Genomic DNA, 23,632 nt, shown 5'->3' with positions numbered 1-23,632 from the left:
CCGAAAGTGTTATATGTGTCTTGAGCCGCTATAGTATAGTGGTGGAGTAACACAATAATAAATCTTGTCCATATTACCATGACGTTTGCTAACATCAGCCGAAATAGAGGGTGCGTAGCAAATGCCCGCCGCTTTGACATAGCCCTCACAGCGGGGAAAGCACACGTTTCTGGCACGGCAGCACCGCGGGAGTTCACCCCAAAGGCCCTCACTCTTCCCATGTATTGGCGCGGCGCTTTGGACACTCCCCCTATTCCAGGTCACTCTACCACAACACTTTGGTATGGCTAGAGCAACTAATTAGATTGGATGGTTTCTTGGCTTGAGAGCACATAGTTGCCAGTTGCACAAAAAAATCGACTAAATTACGGCTGAACGAACTTCGATTGATGAAATTCAAGGACTTTTAAGGACCTCAAATAAATTTAAGAGCTTGCAAGGCCTCGAAAATGCCATATTGAAATTCAACGGTTTTCAAGGGTTTCAAGGACAGCTACGAACCCTGAAAATACAATGAAATACAACTTTTTTTTTTTTGCAAAACAACTGCTAGGAGTGATTGCTCATGATAGTCATTGTGTTAACAGTGCAAATACAGCTGCTAAAGGTAATGCTGGCTCTCATGAACGTGTTAGTGAGAATTACACCAATATGACATGAACTGCAGACACGGAAAATTAAAGGACAATAATCTTACCCGTGTTCCACGAATATTTATAGGTCTTTTGTAGTTTATGTAGAGCTTTGTAGAGCCATCCTCTGCTACAGCCACTGAGACACGCTTCAGCGTCTTATTGCCACAAGCAGGACAAAACTGTTTAGTCATTATTTTTGTGATGCTGCAATAGGAAAGCATACAAGTCATTCATACAAGGCTGACCAAAAACAAACACGAATGGTCATCCTGCACATTTAACGACTGCGGCAACAAAGATAACTTCTAATGAAATAATTTCATTCATGAGTAAGCAATAAAAGCTGCATACAGAAATATAGTAGGGTAACACTTATGAAAGCAGGTGATGTCCCGCCAAGGTGACCCAAGTGTGCCAACTGATTGTCCTGACGATGTGACCACATGACTGCATTCATGTGCCATTATATTGCAACAATTTCAGCTGAACAAGAGCCTTGTGCATGAACAGTCAACTTATCACTTATCAGGAACGATGGCAATCCCTATCCCTGTGCCATCGTTGCAAACGCCAAAGCACTGTTAAGCCAAGGCCAAGAGCCGTGGCCACTCATTTCGCCACGATCCGTGCATACGTTCTTCCACTTTAAGCATGGTTGAGAGCGCTGCAATACAGCAGCACACGAGCGCAGTCACATGGTTTTATTTCATAACTCTTGGCCTTTAAACGCTAGAAAAAATTCCCGTGCAGCATTTATATTGCCACAAAAAAATTGCATTAGTCAATTTGGAGTGCCCTCTACAACGCAAAATAGACTTAAAGGAGCACTGACATCAAATTTCAAGATCGAGATGTGTCCATCATTCGATCGCTTAGTATGCATAGGTCTTCTTGGCCAAATTTGAATGGCATCCGTTGCGTCGAAGTTATTTTATTTCGACCTCAAAAAGCGTACGGAAGCTAAGGAGGAAAAACGAAAAATAGACTGCCCTGCGACATCGACCCTAGTGCTACGTGTTCGGTGCGATACTTTCCACAAATACCATCATGAGTGACGATACGCTAGTAACAATGACGTCGACAATCTGAGTGTGTTTGGAGCCGACTCCCGGCCATGCTGTCACTAATGGCTCTCCTTGCTGTGTTGAAGCGTGCGTGAGATTCATTGTGTCGCATCAACTGATTTGACATGTGCTCCACAGCATGAGTACAATCATTCAGAGTGACAATACGTGCCACAATGTCGAGGAACCGCTGCGCAGTGAGAACCTGCATGTTGAGGCATGAAAAAAGCAGAAATTGCATGGCGTTTCGTGCCTTTCTAAGCCACGAACCTCAATGCAGCCAATGTGTTGACTTCATACGCGCTGATGGACAGAGGGACCGAAAGCCCAAGAAGAACAGCCGCATTTACTCGCTTCACTTTGCACCAAGCTGCTCCAAGGCAAATCCTGTGTTGGCGAACTAGTTGGGTTTCACTGGCAGTACGAGACCCCTTCTCGAGGCCGGGGCTAAAGGGAGAGGGGAAGAACGATTTGGCGCTACTTAACCTAGCCGGTGGAAAACACATGGAGGGGCTTAAGTCTACCTCATCAGAGACACAGCTGGACTGACTGCACATGCGCACTCCTAGCAGACGAAATGCCAGTGTGCGTGACGTCAACATTTTTAGTGAAAGCAGCATCAGCTGTGCAGTGGCCTCGATGTGGCAGCGAGATAGCGCCGACAGCACTACTATTTGGTGGGCTTTCGACCCATTTTGAACCACGTTCGATAGCGAATGTGTAAATCAATATTAGATATTCATTTGTACTTCAGATGCGTTTTAGGTTGTGAATCGCTACAAGGGGGTCGATAGCTACTCGACGCAAAAATCTTGAAAATGAGTAAGTTTGATGTCAGTGCTCCTTTAAGTAACATACACTTGACCCTTAAGTAATTACTAAAAAACTTGCGTTATTATCTTAGCTAATTAATTAAATACAATATAAGAGCACATTACTGAGCATGATGGCAAGCCATGTTATTGGTTTCAATCAGCCATGGTTAACACTTTTATTTTAACTTTTGGTTCTAGTTACACGAAACACTCAGCATAAAAGTTACAAAGAAAAATAAGCCTCAAGAACATTTGTACCAGGGGCATGACCATGGAATAAAATGACTTATACCTTGCACGATGGCGGGACGGCTTAGCAATTCAGCCAGGAGTGCATTTATACTGCTTTGTGCAAATGAAGAGCTATTCAAAAACATCTTTTCAGTTGGCGATGTTCACCTTTCCGAGCCACTTCAGCGTTGCGGGAACAGGTGTAGGTAGTTGCAATGAAGGCTGATAACTTAGTGTTTGATGTCTTCTCACTTCTCAGTTCGCATTCAAGTGCAAACACAAATGTTGGCACTTGCTCGTTAGAAGACCAGCAATGCCTGAAAGTTGCATCTATTGTGGTAAGGTGTGGTGGTTTTACTGCAAGTTCTCACACATGTCAGCAGTGGTTCAGGGTACTGAATAGAATACACTGACATCATCCTACAGCTGCCATTTTGGAGTGCCAGTATGGTGGGACGCTGTTGTCTCACGTCATGTGCAAGCCATCTTATGCTTTACAACCTAAAATGCTCTACCCATGGGCTTGACATAGTCATTGAGTGTCTCTGCAAATATGGCCCTGGCCATGCTGCAACACTCTTGCTTACTCACCATATTTACTCGCATAATCCTCGCACTTTTTTTTCGCAAAAAGTGGACGTAAAGTTGGGGGATGCGAAAATTATGTGAGAAAAATGTACAGAGTGGGGGGGGGGGGGGGGGGACAAACAAACAAACAAACAAAAAATTCAGTGGCCACAGATAAGGATTTTCATGCTAGCAACTAACTACAGTAAAAGCTCGTTAATTCGAATTTCACGGGACCGGAAAAACTGTCTGAATTAACCGAATGCCGAACTAACGAATGAACAGGGGAAACAACATTTAAAATCAAGCTGCAGAAGCATACCTTTATTTGTTGAAGTATTTCGTAATTGTTGTCTGCGTTTGCGCGCAGATTCCGGCTGAGATCACAATTTTTTTTAACTGTTCCAAATGGCCAACAGCACGCAAGCTGCCGGGAGTGTTCAGGCAAGCGTCCTCTAATATTAACAGCGCCTCCGAGACTTCCCGTGAGGTGCGATGAGGTCGCGGCTGTATCTCCTTGCATAATTCTTCATCGGAATCGTGGTCTTCATGGGCGCCCGTGACATCACTAATAATCTCTTGATCGGTCAGGAGACTACTCGTGGCGACACCATGATCAATCGCGATGTAGTCCTGAAAGGTCATATCTGTGGGAAGGACAGCATCGAAAGTCGGGCAGTCATCGTCGGTGGACTCGGCTGACACCTTTTCGCCGCACACACTCCTGAAGACAAGTTCGTGTCTCTCTCGAAACCTCGCAAGCCACCCTTCTGACGCTTTGAACGATTCAATGTTCATCATTGCAGTGTACTTCTCACCTTGCGCCATGATGAGAGGTCCGCTCAAAGGCAGATGCGCGTTGCGACAGTCAGTAATCCACCGGAGCAAAGCTTCTTCGAGCTGGGGATGAGCTGCGGTTCGCAACCGCTTTCTAGAGGCATGAAACTTCTCGCTTTCGAAGGCTTGTCGAATCTGTTGTTCATTTTTCACGTACGTTCCCAACGTGCTCCGCTTGACGTTGTACTTGGTCATAACCTGCTGTCGCGATTCGCCGTTCTTCAGTGCTTCCAAAATTTCCACTTTAGTCGCCAAGTTCTTCGCGTCGTAGTTCTGCCGCTTTTTCGGCGTTGCCATCACTGTAGTGCACAATGGTGGTGGCATGCAAATACGGTCACAATGGAAGAAAAAGAGAACTTCGCAAGAAGAGATGGTTCCGACACGACAACACAAGGGAAAATGGCGTCGGAGGCACTAAGTGGAGAAGAAAGAAGACGCCGACGTTCGGTGACGCTGCGATCGCCCCCACTAGTTGATGATGATGGCGATGCCACTCAGGTTTCGGTTTCACTCAAGTGGTGCCAGCGCTGCTTTATCACACTTTTGTGTGGCAGCAGCCGTCAGCATTTGTCCGAATTAAGCGGTGCGGAGCCGAATTCCGACGAAATAACGAAGGTTTGGTCCCATAGATTAACATGCACTTTGGCCGTGACCAATAGAGCCATCCGAATTATCCGAATTTTCGAATTAACGGGTGTCGAATTGATTGATTTGTGGGGTTTAACGTCCCAAAACCACCATATGATTATAAGAGACGCCGTAGTGGAGGACTCCGGAAATCTTGACGACTTCGGGTTCTTTAACGTGCACCCAAATCTGAGCACACGGGCCTACGACATTTCCGCCTCCATCGAAAATGCAGCCGCCGCAGCCGAGATTTGAACCCGCGACCCGGATGTCGAATTAACGAGCTTTTACTGTACAAGCTTTGAGAAGTATTGTACAAGCTTTGAGAAGTATTGATCAAGACTTACCTTAACAACAAAACCACAGGTCACTCAAGGCAAGATTTATTTGTGACAAGAGCTGCAAGCAAATACAGTTTCAGCATACCGTACGCAAAGCTTGAGGGCGTAGCGTTAGTGTTCGTCACTAAACTGAAGCCCACAAAAAATTCGCGCAATGACGTCAACCTTGGACTGATTGACCTCTAACGAGGAATCGTCCACGATAACTTTCTGACGAAATAAAGGTTTACCATGCATCCCAATCTTAGGCACACGGAAGGCCCAGCATGTCTTGGTGGCGCTCAGTTGCTTGTACTGCCGTCGCCAGTAGTGAACACAAAACTCTTCGAGTCCAAAGTGCATACTAGCGGCACTGTTGCCATTGTTTAGTGCATGATCAATCACTTTAAACTTGAAAGCAGCCGTATAGGTTCCGTATTGCTCCATAGCATAACCACAGGACACAACGTACACTAACACCACGCAACGCGCACTTGCCACTTTGGCTTGGCTTAGATTGAACTGGGGCTCTGCACGTTAATAGTCCACATTAACACTTGACAGATGGTGCCGGGCTGTCGTGCCCTGTCATCATCAGTGGTTGGAAGGAGTAGACGACATACGGCAGCAATTTTTGGCAGTGTGATAATTGCTTGCACAAAAAAAAAATCGCATTTTTGTTGGGCAATGTGGGGGTGCGAGAATTATGCGAGTAAATACGGTAATAAGTTCACATTTACTACAATACAAATTATTTCAAAAGCTGCTAGCTTTACTTTGTATAACATTCCAATTTGTTGTTATTGCTTTCATTGGTTTGCCCTTACAGAGAAACAGTGATTTAAAAAACCTCCAAATCTGTTTAGAGGTCTCAAACTAAAGTTTGATGCTCTGCACGTGACAATGAGACAAGATGATACAAGAACATACAAGCATGGAGTACTATGAATGTTTTGTGCCCGAGACAATGTGCAAAAGTATAATGAAAAAAAAAACATCTGCTTACGTGAAGCATGCATGGCAGCGCAGGACGAATGTTCTTGCATGCCTGATAGCCATCCCATCAACAGAAACTGCTTTTAAACCCATCTGAATCAAGACATTCTGAAAAAAAAAAAAAAAAAGATGTTGATGGCTTTAAGCACAACTACCTGCATACGCACAATGATGACAGTACTTTAGAAGAATTGTGGAAAAGTGCAACGAATAGGACAAAAAGGCAGGCTGAGAGAGACTAAGCGTTGTATTGTCAGTCTGTCCTATTCCTTGCACTGTTACTCCATTCTTCTAGTATGCATCAACAAGCCCAAGTTGACAACGTATTGAGCGTTTTTCCTTCTTTTTTACCCAAGAATATCACGTTGCTCTCACTTGAACCAGACAAGTTTGGCAGACATAACAATTATTCATCCATAAGTTGAAACATGTAATAATAAATTGTTTTACAATGTATGCATAATCTTTACATATACCACATTTGCATCCACATGAAATATTGATGTCTCTGCAACATTATGTGTACCTTTCAATGATAAACGAATGCTAGATGGCTTTGAAGTTGAATAAAGCTGTTTTTTCTCAACACCTGCTCATTAATACGCAAATCTAGTACCACCATGGGGAATATAATGTTAAGGCATTTAGAATGCCTTGACATCTGCCACTGCAGTTACTGCGATTTGGGACACCTTAACATAAGGTAAAAAAAATGACCTGTCATAAATGTCAAAGATGAGCTCTTTCAAAAGAAAAATGAGTACATACAAATGAAAAAAGAGGGGGATGTTTGCCAGACAAATAAGGAACATACTGTATCTGAATTTCTACATACAACAAAACATAATCTCAATACTCCCCTGTAAAATTTGCTATGCAACTTTTTCATTTATAGACAATCCATATACAACTTTGTGCAGAAACACCCAAGGTTTCTTCATATTTCCAGCACTGTTTTGTAAGACTTTTTCAAGACGAAACATAGACACCTCATCAAATGCAAAAATTGACTGTTGGCAGGGCCAACACAAGTAATGCAAAAAATCACTAGATGAAGCCACCACGTGATGTCACCGTGACGTCACATACCTTATTTACTTGTGTGAACCGCCCTTTTCTTCAAAAAAGTTGGCGCCAATTTGGTGAGAGGATTCATTATGCGAAAGAAAAAAGTCAAGAAAGCTATGGCAGCAAAAATTTCGCATGACGGTTTTGCTTGTTTAGGCCCGCGAAATGCGCAATGAATCATTTTTCTAGCCTGAAGATCTCGTTTTCTTCTTTAACCAATGCGCACGGATAGACGCCGAAGTGTTGTCAAGCCGCTTGGTTCCAATGTTCCAGCGCATGCTCAACCAACTTTAAGTTTAAAACCAGCCATGTAGCTAGCATACTGGCCGAATGCGCCCTGCAGGTATGCCAAGTTCACTACGACAAACCCGAAAACAAAAATGCAGCATTAGATGGCAGCACAAAAACGTTGCGGGCAACATGCCATCGGCGTGGTGGGCACTTTGAATGGCCTCCAAGATGGCGGGTGCGAGTCTGTATATTAAGTTTAAGGTCATGTTTTTGTATGACTATGCACCAACTAGCCCAAGCTTCTACTCTTGTAACTCTATGGTGGTGTGTTCTTATGCCGCGTGTCTGCCATCTCAAAGACCATGCGTTTGTTTTCTGCTTTGCTCTCGTGCCATTGTGCTTACGTGGCGCAATGAGCAAAGAGGTTCCTCCTGCATTCGACAGATGGCACTCTGCCGCAAAAAATGCAAAAAGTGCGACTTTTAAATTTCGTTTGATGTCGTCCACGTTCGCACTGCTCACAACCGTTTAGCCATAGAATTAATATACAGACTCTAGAGGAAAACCTGGGCCACAAAAGCTATAACCATCAAAGCGCTGACATGTTGGAACACTGTCACTGTTGCCATTACAATACTTGAAAGAAGTGCTAAATATATCAATTTAATACACTCATATTCTCGCAGTATAAGTTATAAGCAAGTGTGTTCACATATTAAAAACAGAAATGGTGTGCTATTTCTAAACTACTATAAAGGAGATTTATTAAGCAGAAAGGTTGGTGCTTGGAAGGCTTGGAAGGCGATGCACCAGCCGCAATTTCCGAGCTCGAGCCGCTGCTGCACACTCGATGCTGCTGCCTCTGCGCCGCAGTACTTCCTCTTCTTTACAATGGCCCCACGGAGAAAAAAAGGAGCCATCCTGGCGACTTAGTCCTGTGCAGGCGGCGTTGAACCGTGGTATTGCTTGAGCCTCTGTACGTGTACAACGTCGCGGTTGCGACGTCGCAAGTCTGATGGTGGCGTAAGAGGCTCAATGAGGTAGTTTACTGGCGAAGTTTGTTCGACAATACGATATGGCCCATCGTACTTTGGCAGAAGTTTGGAAGAGAGCCCAGGTGTGTGATGCGGCGCTGACAGCCATACAAGAGAACCCGGAAGAAAAACGGGAGTTGAGGTCTGGGCATCACGAATTGCCTTTTGCCTGTTTTGGTCATCGCAGGTAAAGCGACGAGCTAACTGGCGGCATTCTTCTGCGTGTCTGGCGGCGTCCAAGATCGGTAGGCACTCGGACGCGTCTGGTCGATAGGGCAAAATGGTGTCAATGGTGTGGGAGGGGTGACGGCCGTAGAGGAGGTAAAAAGGGGAGAAGCCTGTTGTCGCTTGCGTTGCCGTATTGTAGGCGTATGTAATGAATGGGAGAACTAAGTCCCAGTTAGAGTGGTCAGGCGTCACATACATAGATAGCATGTCACCGAGAGTACGATTAAAGCGCTCGGTAGCCCCATTGGTTTGTGGGTGGTAAGCGGTACATGTGCGATGTACAATAGCACACTCAGCGAGCAATTTTTCAATGACCTCGGACAAGAAGGCGCGGCCGCGGTCACTGAGGAGTTCTTGAGGGCCTCCATGACGCAACACAAAATGACGTAGTAGGAAAGTGGCAACCTCTTGTGCTGTAGCCGTTTTAAGAGCAGCGGTCTCAGCATAGCGCGTTAGGTGGTCGATAGCAACTATTATCCACCTGTTGCCAGTCGGAGTCAATGGAAGTGGCCCATAAATATCTATTCCAACGCGTTCGAAGGGTCGGGAAGGGCATGGTAAAGGTTGCAGTTCACCGGCGGAGGCGTGTGGTGGAGATTTTCGGCGCTGGCATTCGGCACAAGAGCGGACGAAGTTGCGGACGAAGGTATACATGCCACGCCAGTAGTAGCGATGTCGAAGCCTTTCGTAGGTCTTGAAGACTCCTGCGTGGCCACATTGTGGGTCAGCGTGAAAAGAGGAACAAATCTGCGACCTCAGGGTTCGTGGAACGACGAGCAGCCACTTGCGTCCCTCTGGTGCGTAGTTACGTCGATAGAGAAGCGTGTCACGTATCGAGAAGTGTGGAACTTGGCGCCGAAGCGTTCGCGTCTTCGGGAGTTCAGAAGTGTCGGAGAGATGATTGAGGAGAGACGCAGTCCACGGGTCATTGCGTTGTTCGATAGCAATGGTGTCAAAGTCAAGCGATGACAATGTGGAATCGCAAGCGGAGTCAGCTGTGGCATTCTGGGACAGGGGGGAACGGGAAAGGGCGTCGGCGTCAGCATGCTTCCGTCCTGACCGATAAACCACGCGTATGTCGTAATCTTGAATTTTCAACGCCCAGCGAGCGAGGCGGCCAGATGGGTCTTTTAACGTCGAAAGCCAGCACAGCGCGTGGTGGTCGGTCACGACGTCAAAAGAACGACCATATAGATATGGGCGAAACTTTCCAAGGGCCCACACAATGGCCAAGCACTCCTTTTCTGTGACGCTGTAGTTGCTCTCAGCCTTGGTAAGTGTGCGACTAGCGTATGCCACGACGTATTCCTGATGTTCCGGTTTACGCTGTGCGAGCACAGCACCCAGGCCTACACCACTGGCGTCGGTGTGGATTTCAGTTGGCGCTTCAGGATCGAAATGGCGTAGAATTGGTGGCGTCGTAAGAAGCCGTCGCAGGGTGCTGAAAGCCTCGTCGCAGGCAGGGGACCACGATAAGAGATCTTTACAGCTGCTGAGAAGTTCCGTGAGAGGTGATATAATAGACGCGAAGTTTCGGACGAATCGCCGGAAATACGAACACAAGCCGATGAAACTTCGAAGTTCTTTGATGGTGGCAGGTTTAGGAAACGCCGTAACAGCTCGCAATTTCTCGGGATCCGGGAGGATGCCTTCCTTGGAAACAACGTGGCCCAAAATGTTCAGTTGACGCATGGCAAATCGCCATTTTTTGAGATTTAATTGCAAACCGGCGTTAGTTAAGCAAGTAAGGACGTGCTGAAGGCGACGTAAGTGTGTGTCAAAGTTAGGGGCGAAGACCACGATATCATCGAGGTAACACAAGCATATCTTCAATTTTAGTCCACGCAGGATGTTGTCCATCATTCGTTCGAACGTTGCAGGTGCATTGCAAAGTCCGAAGGGCATGACGGTGAATTCATATAAGCCGTCTGGCGTGACAAAAGCGGTTTTGGGGCGATCGGCCTCCGCCATAGGCACCTGCCAGTAGCCTGACCGCAAGTCTAACGAGGAAAAGAACTCGGCACCCTGCAAACTGTCCAAAGCATCGTCAATGCCCGGTAGTGGATAGACATCCTTCAGCGTGATCTTGTTCAGTCGCCGGAAATCGACACAGAAACGAATAGAACCGTCTTTCTTTTTTGACGAGAACCACCGGAGACGCCCATGGGCTCTGTGAAGGTCGAATGACGCCTCTGCGAAGCATGTCGTCTACTTGGTCAGCAATGACGCGGCGTTCTGTAGCGGACACGCGATATGGTCGTTGTCGCAGCGGTGAGTGGGACCCAGTGTTGATGTGGTGTTCTACTGCTAAGGCACGGCCGAGAGATGTTTGTTCAACGTCGAAAGAGTGGCGGTAGCTCTCAAGAATGGTGAGGAGTTGTGAACGCTGCGAAGATGTCAAATCTGCAGAGATGAATGGTTGAAATATGTTTGCCGACGTTGAGTCAGGCGCTGAGACGACAGCCAGTTCACAGACGTAGGTAGAAGGCACCTCATCGGGGACGGATATAATTCTGGAAGAACTGATTGTCTCGACGTGGCCAAGGCACTCGCGACAAAGTAGAGATAAAGACGACGACTCATGATTATAAATTGGCAGTGTGGTTGACCCTTCTACCAGATCGAGAGCAGCAAAAGGCAGGGGGAGAGCTCTTCGGGCGACGAATATTGGAGATGGTGTGAAGAAGACCGTGCCGTCGGATATGGCGCTGCATGAAACTGGCACGAACGCAAAAGAGCATGGAGGGATGTAGGTGTCATCGCTAACGACAAGTTTAGCGGCAAACTGGGTGTCGACGGACGCTTGGTCATCCAGTGAGCAAAATTCGACCTCAGCCCTAGCACAGTCGATTACGGCGTTATGACGCGACAAAAAGTCCCATCCCAAAATAATATTATGGGAGCATGATGAAAGAACAACGAACTCTATCGTATACAGAACGTCCTGAATTGTCACGCGGGCTGTACATACTGCGGTCGGTTGAACAGGTTGAGCACTGGCTGTGCGAAGCGATAATCCGGAGAAAGGCGTCGTAACCTTACGAATTGAGCGGCAAAATCCAGCATCTATTACCGAAACAGCTGCACCGGTATCTACAAGAGCGACAGTAGGGATATTTTCGACGAACACATCAATAACATTGGTAGGTGACAAATGAGGACTTGGGCAAACCGAAACTTGCGCAGTTCTTGCCTCAGGAACTGCGTCGTCTAGTTTTCCTCCTCGTTAGGTGCGGGCCGTCGACGCATAGGAGAAGGCGAGCGGCGGCGTGGAGAGGGTGAGCGAAGACGTCCCGGCCGAGGGCGGTGGTCGTCCTGGTAGTGGGCTGGCATTGGAGTGGAGGGACCGTATCGCGCGTTGGAGTCAAGCGGGAAGAAAGGCTCACGGCGGTTTTCATTGGTGATATGCATCCGGCGGCGGCAATACCTTGCGACGTGTCCGGGGTATCGACAAGTGTAACATATCGGGCGATTATCGAGGGTGCGCCACGGGTTGGCGGTGTTAGTGCTGGTCCAGTGAACTGGAGCTGGGGGATAGCTCGCGCGAGGCTGGAACGGAGGCGCAGGCGCCTTGCGAGTTGGCATGGCTGCAGCCGCGGCGTAGGTGAGAGGAGCAGCCACAAGATTAGGCTCGCGAGCAGCTGGTAAGGCCTCGGCGACCTCTCCTTGAATGACGTCACGTAGAGATGATGGTAAAGTTGTGGTAGCTTCTGGTGTGAAAGGCACCAAGGAAAGCTGTCGTGCAACTTCTTCGCGGACAAATGCTTTTATTTCGGCCATTAGTGACGCGTGGTCATGACCACTGATCGCACTAGACAGCGATGCCAAATCGTGCGCTGGAGGACGTCTTGTCAGCGCTCGCTGCTTCCGCAATTCATCGTAGCTTTGGCAGAGGCTAATTACGTCGTTAACAGTGGTCGGGCTTTTCGCCAAGAGCATTTGAAAAGCGTCGTCGTCAATCCCTTTGAGGATGTGCTTACATTTTTCAGCTTCCGTCATTTCGGCGTTCACGCGTCTGCACAAATCGACGACGTCCTCTATGTAACTTGTAAAGGTTTCACCCGTTTCTTGTGCGCGTGTGCGTAAACGTTGCTCGGCACGAAGTTTTCGGACGGCAGGTCGATCGAAGACTGCTACAATCGACGTTTTAAATTGCGGCCACGTTCGGACGTCTGCCTGGTGGTTTCTAAGCCAAAGGCTGGCTACACCCGTGAGATAGAACGAAACGCGTGTCAACTTGTCCGCGTCCGTCCATCTGTTTAAAGCGCTCACCCGTTCGAAAGTCGAGAGCCACTCTTCAACGTCGTTGTCATCTGTTCCACTGAAGATTGGAGGCTCCCGCTGAGGAACACTGCCTGGACAGGTGGCCGGAAGAGATGGAAGCGTCTGCTGATCGGCGTCCGGCATAGCAGAAGGTAGCCGTCGAGAACGGAGTTCCAGGATGGTAGCGGGAAGATGTAAGGGACGGTACCCGGCACGTCTCCACCAATTATAAAGGAGATTTATTAAGCAGAAAGGTTGGTGCTTGGAAGGCTTGGAAGGCGATGCACCAGCCGCAATTTCCGAGCTCGAGCCGCTGCTGCACACTCGATGCTGCTGCCTCTGCGCCGCAGTACTTCCTCTTCTTTACACTACTTTTACGGAAAGATACAATGGTCATTCATATAATTTGCTGCAAGCGGAAAAAAGTTTGCAGTTTTGTTTACTAGATGGCGCCACCATCCTTGTATTGTTGCAACATTTGGTAGGGGGGCCGTGCGGCTTGGGGCAGATTCCGCCGGCTTGCTTGCACGTCGTCTGTGTTTTCTGTTGCCATGAGCCAACAATTCGACTTCATGTGACATTCTCTTACTGCAATGCAACAGAGGTCATCGAAACGCTAAAAAATACCAGGGGTTATTGCAGCATGCAGTTGCGATTGCGAGCGTACATCCCTCGAAAGCTGAGTATCGTTCCATCATGGCGGCACCTAAGTGGTTATAGGTTTTAATGCATGGGCCCTATGGGCAGCTTTTCCTTTACAGTCTGTATATTAACTCTATGTGTTTAGCATGGTTAAGAAACTATGCTTTGACTTTTATTGCATTGTTACTTTGTGATATAATGACTCAATTTAATGCTATTTCAATGGTCAACGACACTGGCTATCACACCGAAATAATACGAACAGATACATTAAATTTTTTTTTTTTTCTAAGAATCATGGTAGGGTGTGGGTTCATTACGCGAGTAACTACGGTATCATTAAGTGATGCATTAAGAACCCTGTGAGGTTTTTAAAAAAAAATAAAAAGAACCTTAAATGTAATATCATTGTTGACAGTGAACCTGTAGTAGCTATGCAGCTATGCATAGCTTTTAGAGAATTAACTTATTTATTTGAACAGGTAAACACTGACTCACATAGAATAGATAAGCAGTGCAGTCCTGGATGAGAGATAGAGGCGGATGAAGCAAACTGTGGTCACGCCAGCCTTAACAACAATTACAGTGTTTTCCTTTCACACAGTAGGAGCAGAGAGGGAAACAGAGGTGCAAGCTTTCGTTGTTGGAAGTGCAAGCTTTCGTTGTTAGCACCCAACTTATAATGTGCACATCCAAGCAATTCGTGTTTAAAGGGATGCTGAACAAAATTTTCGCCGCTAATATTTTCAGCCAAATCGATAGATTGGATCCCGACATTGATAGCGACAACCTTCATTCCAAGCAGAAACTATGGTAAAACGATGAATTTAATGCGTTTTTCACAAACTGTTGCATCACGCGGCAGCGCCAAGAACTAGAGGATATGACGTTGGATGACGTCATACTCACTGGAAACTGGCAAGCCGCGGCACGCTCACAATCCATCAAAAATACAACCAATCGTTCAAAAATATGGGAAATAAACTCGTTTTATTAGAACAGTGGCATCTTCTAAGTAGAATTTCAAAGTTTCGTCAGTATTTCCAATTTTGGTTCAGTATCCCTTTAACATTCAGCACTCGACCTGAATAAATTAAAATAGCATAGAGGGCTGGCAGGAAAATACCATTACACCCAAGGACCCTGTGACTAAGTGTTTCATTTGAAATGGCTATCTGATACAGCTATAAAGTTGATTGTCACTACTTAACTAAAATGGCATGCATTTTATTTTTCGAGCGTTATTGAAAGCTGGAACGGTTAACTCAGTACTGTTTGTGAATCAGCACTGTGATATTTTGTAAAATGATACTTTGTCTTTCCTTATATTGCTTTTATTTCAGCCTTGTAAACTGTGTAGCTGTGTGTCCTTTATTAAAATGTCCTTCCCTCCTGCAATAGCCTTACATAGAGCTGGAATATTGAAAAATACTAGAATAAATAAGTTTCTTGCAAATAATGAACTCGGCAGAAAAGCAACATGAAATGTTAGAGAACAGGACCGAGTTACAGCCACAACTAACTTGTAAGCGTGCCAACAATGTTATGCGACATACCTGAATAGCAAAATCTGTTGATATACATGCCACTGGTATGGACACCTCTTCCAAAGTTAGCAAACCCATTTCTTTTTTTATCTCGCTGATATTGCTTGGCGTTATCCACTCATCATCACTTGAGTCTTCATCTGCTGAATCTGTTTTATCCTCACTGCAGTTTTCCTCACTGCGGCCATCCGGAGATCCAGCAGGCTCCACAGGGTCAGACTTTTCTGCATCTGCCTACATAATATTCATACAACTATGTTCAGCAATAGGTATGCTTTCACAACGCACAGGCCATATGATGTGCTGCTTTTTAAGACTTGCTTGACCAATTTAGCCAAAACGAATATGCAAGCACACTACGTAGACGTGCAGAAGTGAGTCAATCTGCAATGAATAACAATGACACACTGCGAATAGCTGACCATTAAAATAGTAGCATGCGTATCCTTTTCAGAGCAGCTACTCCCTCTGCGAGTAGAGGTTACATCGCATATGTCATCGTTGCACCACACAACTCGCCTGCAGTGTAAAAATAGCCAGCAAGCAATGCGAGCATGCAAAATGAGAAATGCTGAACAAACACGCTGCCGAAGGCAACAGGAAAGAGCCCCTGATGTACGAAGGGCAGCTTGCATCCTTGCACCACTACACTGAACTATTATTATGCTTGAATCTCTGCTATTATTAAATCATTTTAAAGAATATTCATGGTAAAACATTCCTTGCATGATGCTTCACAACTATATAATATCCCCTTCAGGCGCCGCGTCCACATCTGTGGACACAACTTGCTTTGGCCAGTTTTTCGGACCAGCGTGAAAGGAAGGGCACGGCACATAAAATCAATTGAACCTTCTACATAGTCAAGGCATCTTAATTTAACCCCAATGTGCTGGGTAAGTATGAAGCTAATTATTTTAGTGAAAGCACTGCGATGTTCGGCGCGTCGCTCGACGTGTAATGTTCAAGGACCAACTTAATAGGTATTAATTTCCTTTGCTCAAAATGAACACAGCCCAAAACTAACTGCACATGCATTTTGGGCCTAAGATTTCCATTTTTGTGTGTAAAAATCACACATGACTGACTGCAGAAGCAAATAGTTGATTATATGCAAATTAAAAATAATTAGCAAAGCTCACTAAGAACAACCAATTTCTTAAATTCCTTATGTGGAATGTAATATCGAGCATCTTAGAATCTTGTGCAAAATTTAGACATTTACGGACAGTTCATCATAATTCGTTCCTAAAAGGATTATAGCTGAAATTGCAGGTGGTGCCTTGCGAGGAGACACTTCTGAAGCACCTATTTTTCATTGACCATTTGCACAAACTGATGACTGAGGATAAATTTAGCATAGGTCAAAGAATCAATATCATTAGATTAAATTTTTAATTATGCAATGCCATCACTATATTGCTGCCGACCACATGAACACACAGTGGCGCACACCATGGGCAGAAATGATGAAGAGTGCAAGTCATTGATTGAATAAATCTTAAAATAGAAGAAATCAAGGCTACACACCACATTAAGAGATTGAAATAAATGGCATTAAAAAAAACTGGGAGACTTGAAAACAGGAAGGGATGCTGCCTGCTTTTTACATAGTTTTCTTTTAGCCTGCATACCTTCTTGAGCAGCCTTGTTTTACGTATCTTGTGCATTTGTGAGTCTTGCAGCATTTGAAAAGTTAATTGTTTTCACCTCAATGAACTGTTATTGGTCTTGCCCTTTTCCTTGCAGTGGGAGGCCACATTGTTTGACACTGTGGTTAACGGCATGATTGCTACGCTGGATGCAACAGGCAACAATGGTGTGCGAGTTTCCTCTACAGGACCTTTCTGCTCATTCCATTGGCAATGCTTGGCAATGTTAGTGGCAAGTAAAAATGTGGCCATGTGAACCCAGGAAAATAAAACTGAGGGTTACACAATTTGGCAACCACACACAGGAATTAAGAGCAGCCTTCTTGCATCAAAAGAACCCAGCACAAATGATTGAGAACGCAATTGAACGCGCTTGCTCTTTGGACCGAGAAGTAAAAATGAAAGAAAAATACAAAAACAAACATATAATGTCAGGAGAAAATTTAATCCTCGCATACTTTACTGCCGCCCTTCGGGTAAACTCTATACTCGGCCGCCACTTCAACACACTTACACAGCTGTGCGCTCTCTGTAGTTTTTCAAACTCCACCCAAACTGGTTCACTGAAGTAATAAAAACCTGAGATTATTTGTCAGGGTGAAAACACAAATCCAACCACTATCAGGGCTGTAGACCATGTGGAAAACCTTATTGCAAGGTGTGCACACACATGGGGACCACAAATACGACTGAAGCCTCCTATTCAGACTTTGTTTATAAAATTAATAACTGTAACCGTGTCTCAGCCAATGTGGTATACAAAATTTGCTGTGTGTGCAACCAGGATTATAATGGACAGACACACACCACGTTCCGTTTAAGTTTCAACAACCACAGGGCACACGTAAAAGGCCTCCCTCATATGCCGCTCTCCAAGCACATTAACCGGCCTGGTCACTTTTTCAAGCGAATAAGTGTCATACTCTGACAATTCGGCTTCCAGAAAACATGGGTGCGCTTACAGCGAAAGTCCTACTTCATAAACAAGTTCAAATCACACTCCCAGAGAATCAGCGAGAGCCCTGGGCAACTGACGTGCCTCCTCTGCAACCTCTCATATAAATCAAAAAGGCAATTAATTTATTTACACAAACATGAACTTAGTCGAACAGAATCATCTAGCGCAGGAATATAAATGCAAGCATAATAAATGTTCTTATGTTATACACTGTGATTGTCTTTTATATATTGAAACTCGTTAGCCAGGAATACTTTTTTTGAAACTGTGTATGTCACACACACACGCACGCACGCACACACACAGTGTAATGTAGATGTAGTGGAGCTTGGGCATGAGTGTGTGTAGGACTGAGTGGAAGGAAGAGGAGAACAAAGGCAGAGAATAAGAACAGCCGGTCCGCAGCAAGGGTGTTGTCTCTTTGTTCTCACTCTCTCTTTTTATTCATAATGGCGCAGTCGTCATAAACAAAGCCTTACAGCAGAGGTTATCTGTGTTGCAGGGTTTTGGCGTCTGGCGAACCCCAGCCGCTAGCCTGAAGAACGCTCCCAGGCTTCCTCGTGGATTGAACCTGCAAGTTGGCCGCTGCCACAAATATCCATCCCACCACCAGCCGACAGCGTATAGGCCTCCAAGATGGTCCCAGAGAACTATTTGACCAGTGGTGTGCTACTTCCCAATGGGGAGGGGCTCCTTTCTGGGAACGTGGTTCACGCTTCCGAAGGCGTGGTTCGTTTTGGAAACCATGCCTTGCCATGCTGACTTATCGACAGGTAGCATGGCAGTCTGCCCTCGAGCAACCATTGGAACATACTTAGTTTCTTCGTCTTTCCAGAGGGAAAAACGCCCGCTGTTTCGGTGGTTGGATCGACGTTATACCATCCGATTCCAGACATCACCCAAGCATCACCAAAAGTGGTCCCTTCTAACGCTACAGGTATGCGTCGTCGGCATTGGCAAGCTTAGTGTTCTAGAGAAAACTGGAGCACCACACACGGTGCTGCATCGACGCCATGGCCCAGCCAACCTCCAACTATGGCGTGCGGCGCCCCCGAGTGTCCTCGATGGCTATGTGTTGCCTGTCGGTGCGCTTGACCTGCACCTCGAAACGAAAGCCGGGAGCATGTTCTTTGCCAGCGTTCTCGTACTCGGGGACCTACCCGCTGATGTGATTCTAGTAGCTGACTACCTCCTCTGTGGTGAAGTTCAGCTCACCATTGATCAAAATGGAGTCAACCTCAACTCCTGGACTCAGAGTCCCGCATCAGCCCAAAGAGCCCAAGTCGACAGATAACTATTTCAAGGGCCTACTGATACGAAGAGCAGCTACTGTGACCAGACCGACACGCATCAGCTGGCTTCGAGAGAATCATTAACGGAGAGTGCAAACATTTCGTTCAAAGAATCCAGCAAGGAGACCATTGATGCGCCCACGGTGTAAGAATATACTGGTGCTGACACTCTCACCGCAAAGTGTTGAAAAGCGCAATCCTAGCGCATCCAGATAATGTTCGGGTCGATATCAGTTATCTCCCAGCTTTGTCGGTGCCTCCATAGATGGAGCTACGAGCGGGGTCGGCCGTCTTGGTCTCGGCAACACACTCAGCAGAAACGTGCATGCTGCTGATTCTGAGTCTTCTGGTTGGCATGCGTGGCCGCACTGTTTTGAAGCCATTTTTTTTTTTTTGTTGCTCACGTTTGTTTAATGTTATTCTACCGACGAAGGTGACATCAAATTGCTAAAAGGTTCTCGAAACGGCTTGAACGTTTTTTGCACCAAATTGCTGTTCTGGCTTCGGACTTGTGCGGAGCGTGTGCATCTCTTCAAAGTGTCGTCTGACAGTGATCACGTGATGGTGATCGTTAACATAAATATGTGAATTCGCAACATAACATCTAGCCATGAACAACAGCATTGCTTTAGCGTACTGTATATGAAATACTTGCATGGTTCAAATATATATATATTTCGTGGAACAACTGCATTGCTATTGTGTGCTTGATATAGAATACTTGCGCGTTTCAAATATTTATATCGCATTTACATTGAACAAATGCAACTATGCTTCAACAATTTCCTGTGCAAATGAAAGCAGTGATACACATGAAATACATTTCTGGTGCAGTAACAATTTTCTTTTAATAGATGGGTAACAATTATTAATGAGGTTTGACAAGTCAAAACCATGATTTGTTTACAAGGGACGCCATAGTGGAGGGCTCCTGTTTAATTTTGACCATCCGGGGCTGTTTAACATGCACATCTAAGCACGTGGAAGTTCCTAGCATTTCTTCCTAACAGGGAAGTATTTTGATGGAGGAATAGCACGCTGGGCTAAGGTTTCAAGTTATCTTGCGCGCCTTCTGCCCTGCGAAAGCATTTACCTGCTCAGCACGCGAAAGTGGGCTCCGACTGGTGCTTCTAACTGCAGCACTAGAATCATCTCCTATGCGCACTGCAGCCACATGGAGGCTGACCGTGGCGTACACCACAAAGACCCCCCAAGGCACAGTCAATACCCTCCACCAAAGACAGTATCGCTAACGATGACAGTTCACAGTTTAGGGCCGCTGGGCCTTCGACGACCACTGCGGCACAGCCAATGTCATCTGCCTGAACGCATTTTTGAAGCACCCCGTGCACGTTCGCATCGTGGCCGAGTGCTATGTAGACATAGTGGAGCTCGGGAATGGGTGCATGTGGGGCTTAGTGGAAGGAAGAGGAGAACGAAAGCAGAAAATAAGAACAGCCAGCCCGCAGCAAGGGCGCTATCTCTTTGTTTTCTCTCGTTTTATTTACAATATATATATTTTAAGGAACCCCACCATGGGGGTTTAGTGCCTAAGGTACTGCTAACCCGCAGGTCATGGGATCAAATCCCGGTTGCGCCGGCTGAATTTTCGATGGAGGCAAACATGCTGTAGGCCCGTGCTCTCAGATTTGCGTGTACCACTTACTCTAAATTTCTGGAGCCCTCCACTATGGAATCTCTCATAATCATATGATGGCTTTGCAACATTAAATCCCACCAGTCATTCAATTATATATTGCAAGGATGACAGCGCCCCTGAGGCACAGGCACACGCTAGAGGCTAGACGGCGAATAGAAGGACGACGAAGTCAGATAATAGAACAACCTGATAATAATCAAGCATTGTGTCTATTTGTCTCATTAAAATTGCACAGTTGACATAAACAAGCCTTGCGGCAGAAGCTGTCTGTGCTACAGAATCTTAAGCATTGCAGATTCGCCACTCGAGGTACGCTATCCACGCTTCTTCGACTATGAAACCCACCAACTTGCCCGGCACCAAGCACAGATCTAAGACAGCGTGTATGCCTACTCGGTGCCCTATAATCTAGTGCTGCTGCAAACGCCATCCGGAGATGGCGTCCACGCCCCCTTGGTGGCTCAAGAACATGCTTATTCCGGCGCCGCCAGACTACTGTGACCCGGGGATGCTGTTCACGCTACCCACTGCAATAATGCTTCGCTCAGTACTCTATCAGCACCTCAGCTGCTCAAAAGTGCTGGTGAAGATCCCCCGGCCAAGGATACCGCTGCAGTGAGTACACTGCTCGAGGAGTACTCCTTGGACGTCACCACTGGCTTTATGTGTGAATCGCCCAAATGCGCCTCCCAGCTTTCCTGCACCCTTGCATGACTCCGCATTATTGTCAACGCCTTGACATCATCGACGTCTGTGCCGTCTCCTGTGGCCGTGCCAGGACTGTACACGATCGATGCAGTGTTGGCCGCAGCCACCTTAGAAGACCATAAAAAAGCTCATCCGAGAGCCGCAGCAAGCCACAGTTTACCCTCACAGAGCTTTCACACTAGCTCGGCGGCTTGGCATCGACAGGCTTCAGAGTTTCAACAGCCGTGTCACCATCGCTGGCTGCCCACGAACTCCCACTATTCCATGGCTTCCAGGACGACGCCGACGATTGGGTATTCATCCAGTCGCAGCGTGGCTAAGGCTGAATGCGATGCAACCAGTTCCGACCTTCAGATATACTTCTGGTTGATACCCGGACCAACCCTCAGCGTGGCCGAGACCTGCGGCCACAACGAAGCAGCCAATGTCGGCCACCCGAGTTTTCAGGACATTTTCAAGACAGGTCATGGCGTGCAAAACAATGACCGTCCCGGCACAGCCAGCACCGCCCAGCAGAGACATTTCGGCAGCCCGTCATGCTGCGCCGCAGTCACAGCCCAGTATAAGGATGACAGCCCGCTGATGCGCGCCAGAGGCTAGACTGTGAAGGGGAGGATAACGAAGTCAGATAATAGAACAACCTGACAACGATTAGGCGTTGTGTCTATTTGTCTTATTACAATATATATATATATATATATATATATATATATATATATATATATATATATATATATATATATGCACACAAGGCAGTAACACCACAAGTCTTATATCAAAGCTAATTACAGTGCATATCTTGTAATAAATAAGTTGCTTATCATTAACAGCAAACATAAGTTACATGGAACCTTTAGAAATAAAATACTTACAACCGCGTGGGTGCTGAAAAAACCCGGAGAACAAACCAAGTCTCTTGGGTCCCCAGTTGTCTTCACCTACAAGAAAGGATACTCATAATAATTTACCAGTCTTATTCCAATCTTAGGAGCGGGAATTGGCAAAGTGTGCAATGTACTACCTCAATACTCTTCGGTTTTTCGGAAAGATGGTCTGTCCCCACGTGCTCCTTCTCCAACATGTACGTGAGAGCAAGAACCTTGATGTCAACTGCTGACAAACTTGGATAGTCTCCAGTGAGCTTAGAAAACTCCGTCACTGCAGTAAGTAAAGTGTAATCGTGAGGACGCTGAGCTGATGCATAGGGGAATTGTCAAACGGTCTGCCAACTCACTGATCTTTATTGCTTCCGGCGATGGAACTTTGTACACCAACTTGTACGGAAGAACTTGGAGCCTCTGTTTTGTTGCTTTGTCCTTTATTTCATTGACAACTTCGGCCAGTGTGTAGATATTTTCACCGATTTCCTGGATAATAAATTAGTCATAACCCACCTCACGGTGATTACAACACTACTTGTCAATACAATCGCAAACAAAAACAAACTCTTTCCATACCTGCAAAGCCGCATTCTTTATGAAACCTCCGGAATCAACGACCAAATGTTTCACGCGTGCACTTGATGACAACTTGACAGGCTCCATCTCTAACTCAGGATCTCACTCACACCGCTAGCTCCGATCCCACGCAGAACACGCTGCTGTCGCAAAAAGCAGCTACTCGACTTGCACGTGGCTTGGCTTAGTTCTTGCCCTCCGTGGTTCTTGCGATTGCCTGTAGTGACGTCAAGGATGAATGGATGGATTAATATGCATGCACCCTTTAGATTGGGCAGTGGCTAACGCTACCTAGCCGTAATACTTAGTGAACAAAAACTAACTTTATCTTTTTTTTAATGGTGAAGTTAAGCACTGGCACTTTGCAGTGAAGTGTTTAATTTTCACTCGCGTCTTGATTGTAGCCCCCAATGAGATAACTTCCTCCTAGTTAATTCTACCCACTTAAAGTTGATTTTGCCCTCCCTGGCCCTAAACCCCAGTGTTTTGAAAAACTCTGTGCCAAAGCCCTTTACAGAACATTATCAAGAGTTCGGCAGTTTCCTCCTCTCCACACGCACTGCATACCGTGTCTACCCCTTCGTATTTGGCCCGATAAGTCTTGGTTCGCAATACTCCCGTCCTGGCCTCAAACAGTAGAGAACTACCCCGAGAACTATCATAGATCCTTTCCTTGGAAATTTCCTGCTTATAAGTTTGATAGATCTTCAGTGCGGACTTCTTAATAATGCAAATTTTTCACATGTCGGTCTTCGTTTCCTTCACCTTCTTAACCAATAAATATTTTCAGTTTGGCCCCC

General features: G+C 46.1%; 1 protein-coding gene across 1 annotated transcript in view; it reads right to left on the bottom strand.

Moving 5' to 3' along the window:
• Window positions 1-23,036, bottom strand: part of LOC119176457 (RNA-binding protein NOB1) — a 40,578-nt gene extending 17,542 nt beyond the window's left edge. Inside the window, exons 1-7 of the mRNA XM_037427747.2 lie at window positions 22,833-23,036; window positions 22,610-22,742; window positions 22,397-22,533; window positions 22,248-22,313; window positions 15,115-15,339; window positions 6,103-6,200; window positions 698-839 (exon numbers count right to left, since the gene is read on the bottom strand). Coding sequence (XP_037283644.1) covers window positions 698-839; window positions 6,103-6,200; window positions 15,115-15,339; window positions 22,248-22,313; window positions 22,397-22,533; window positions 22,610-22,742; window positions 22,833-22,919 — 888 coding nt within the window. The 5' untranslated portion in view covers window positions 22,920-23,036. The remainder of the gene's footprint in view (window positions 1-697; window positions 840-6,102; window positions 6,201-15,114; window positions 15,340-22,247; window positions 22,314-22,396; window positions 22,534-22,609; window positions 22,743-22,832) is intronic.
• Window positions 23,037-23,632: the final 596 nt, after the last annotated feature.

This window comes from Rhipicephalus microplus, chromosome X, assembly GCF_043290135.1.
Source record: "Rhipicephalus microplus isolate Deutch F79 chromosome X, USDA_Rmic, whole genome shotgun sequence".
Taxonomy (NCBI): domain Eukaryota; kingdom Metazoa; phylum Arthropoda; class Arachnida; order Ixodida; family Ixodidae; genus Rhipicephalus; species Rhipicephalus microplus.
This window is presented reverse-complemented; position numbering and strand designations above follow the sequence as displayed.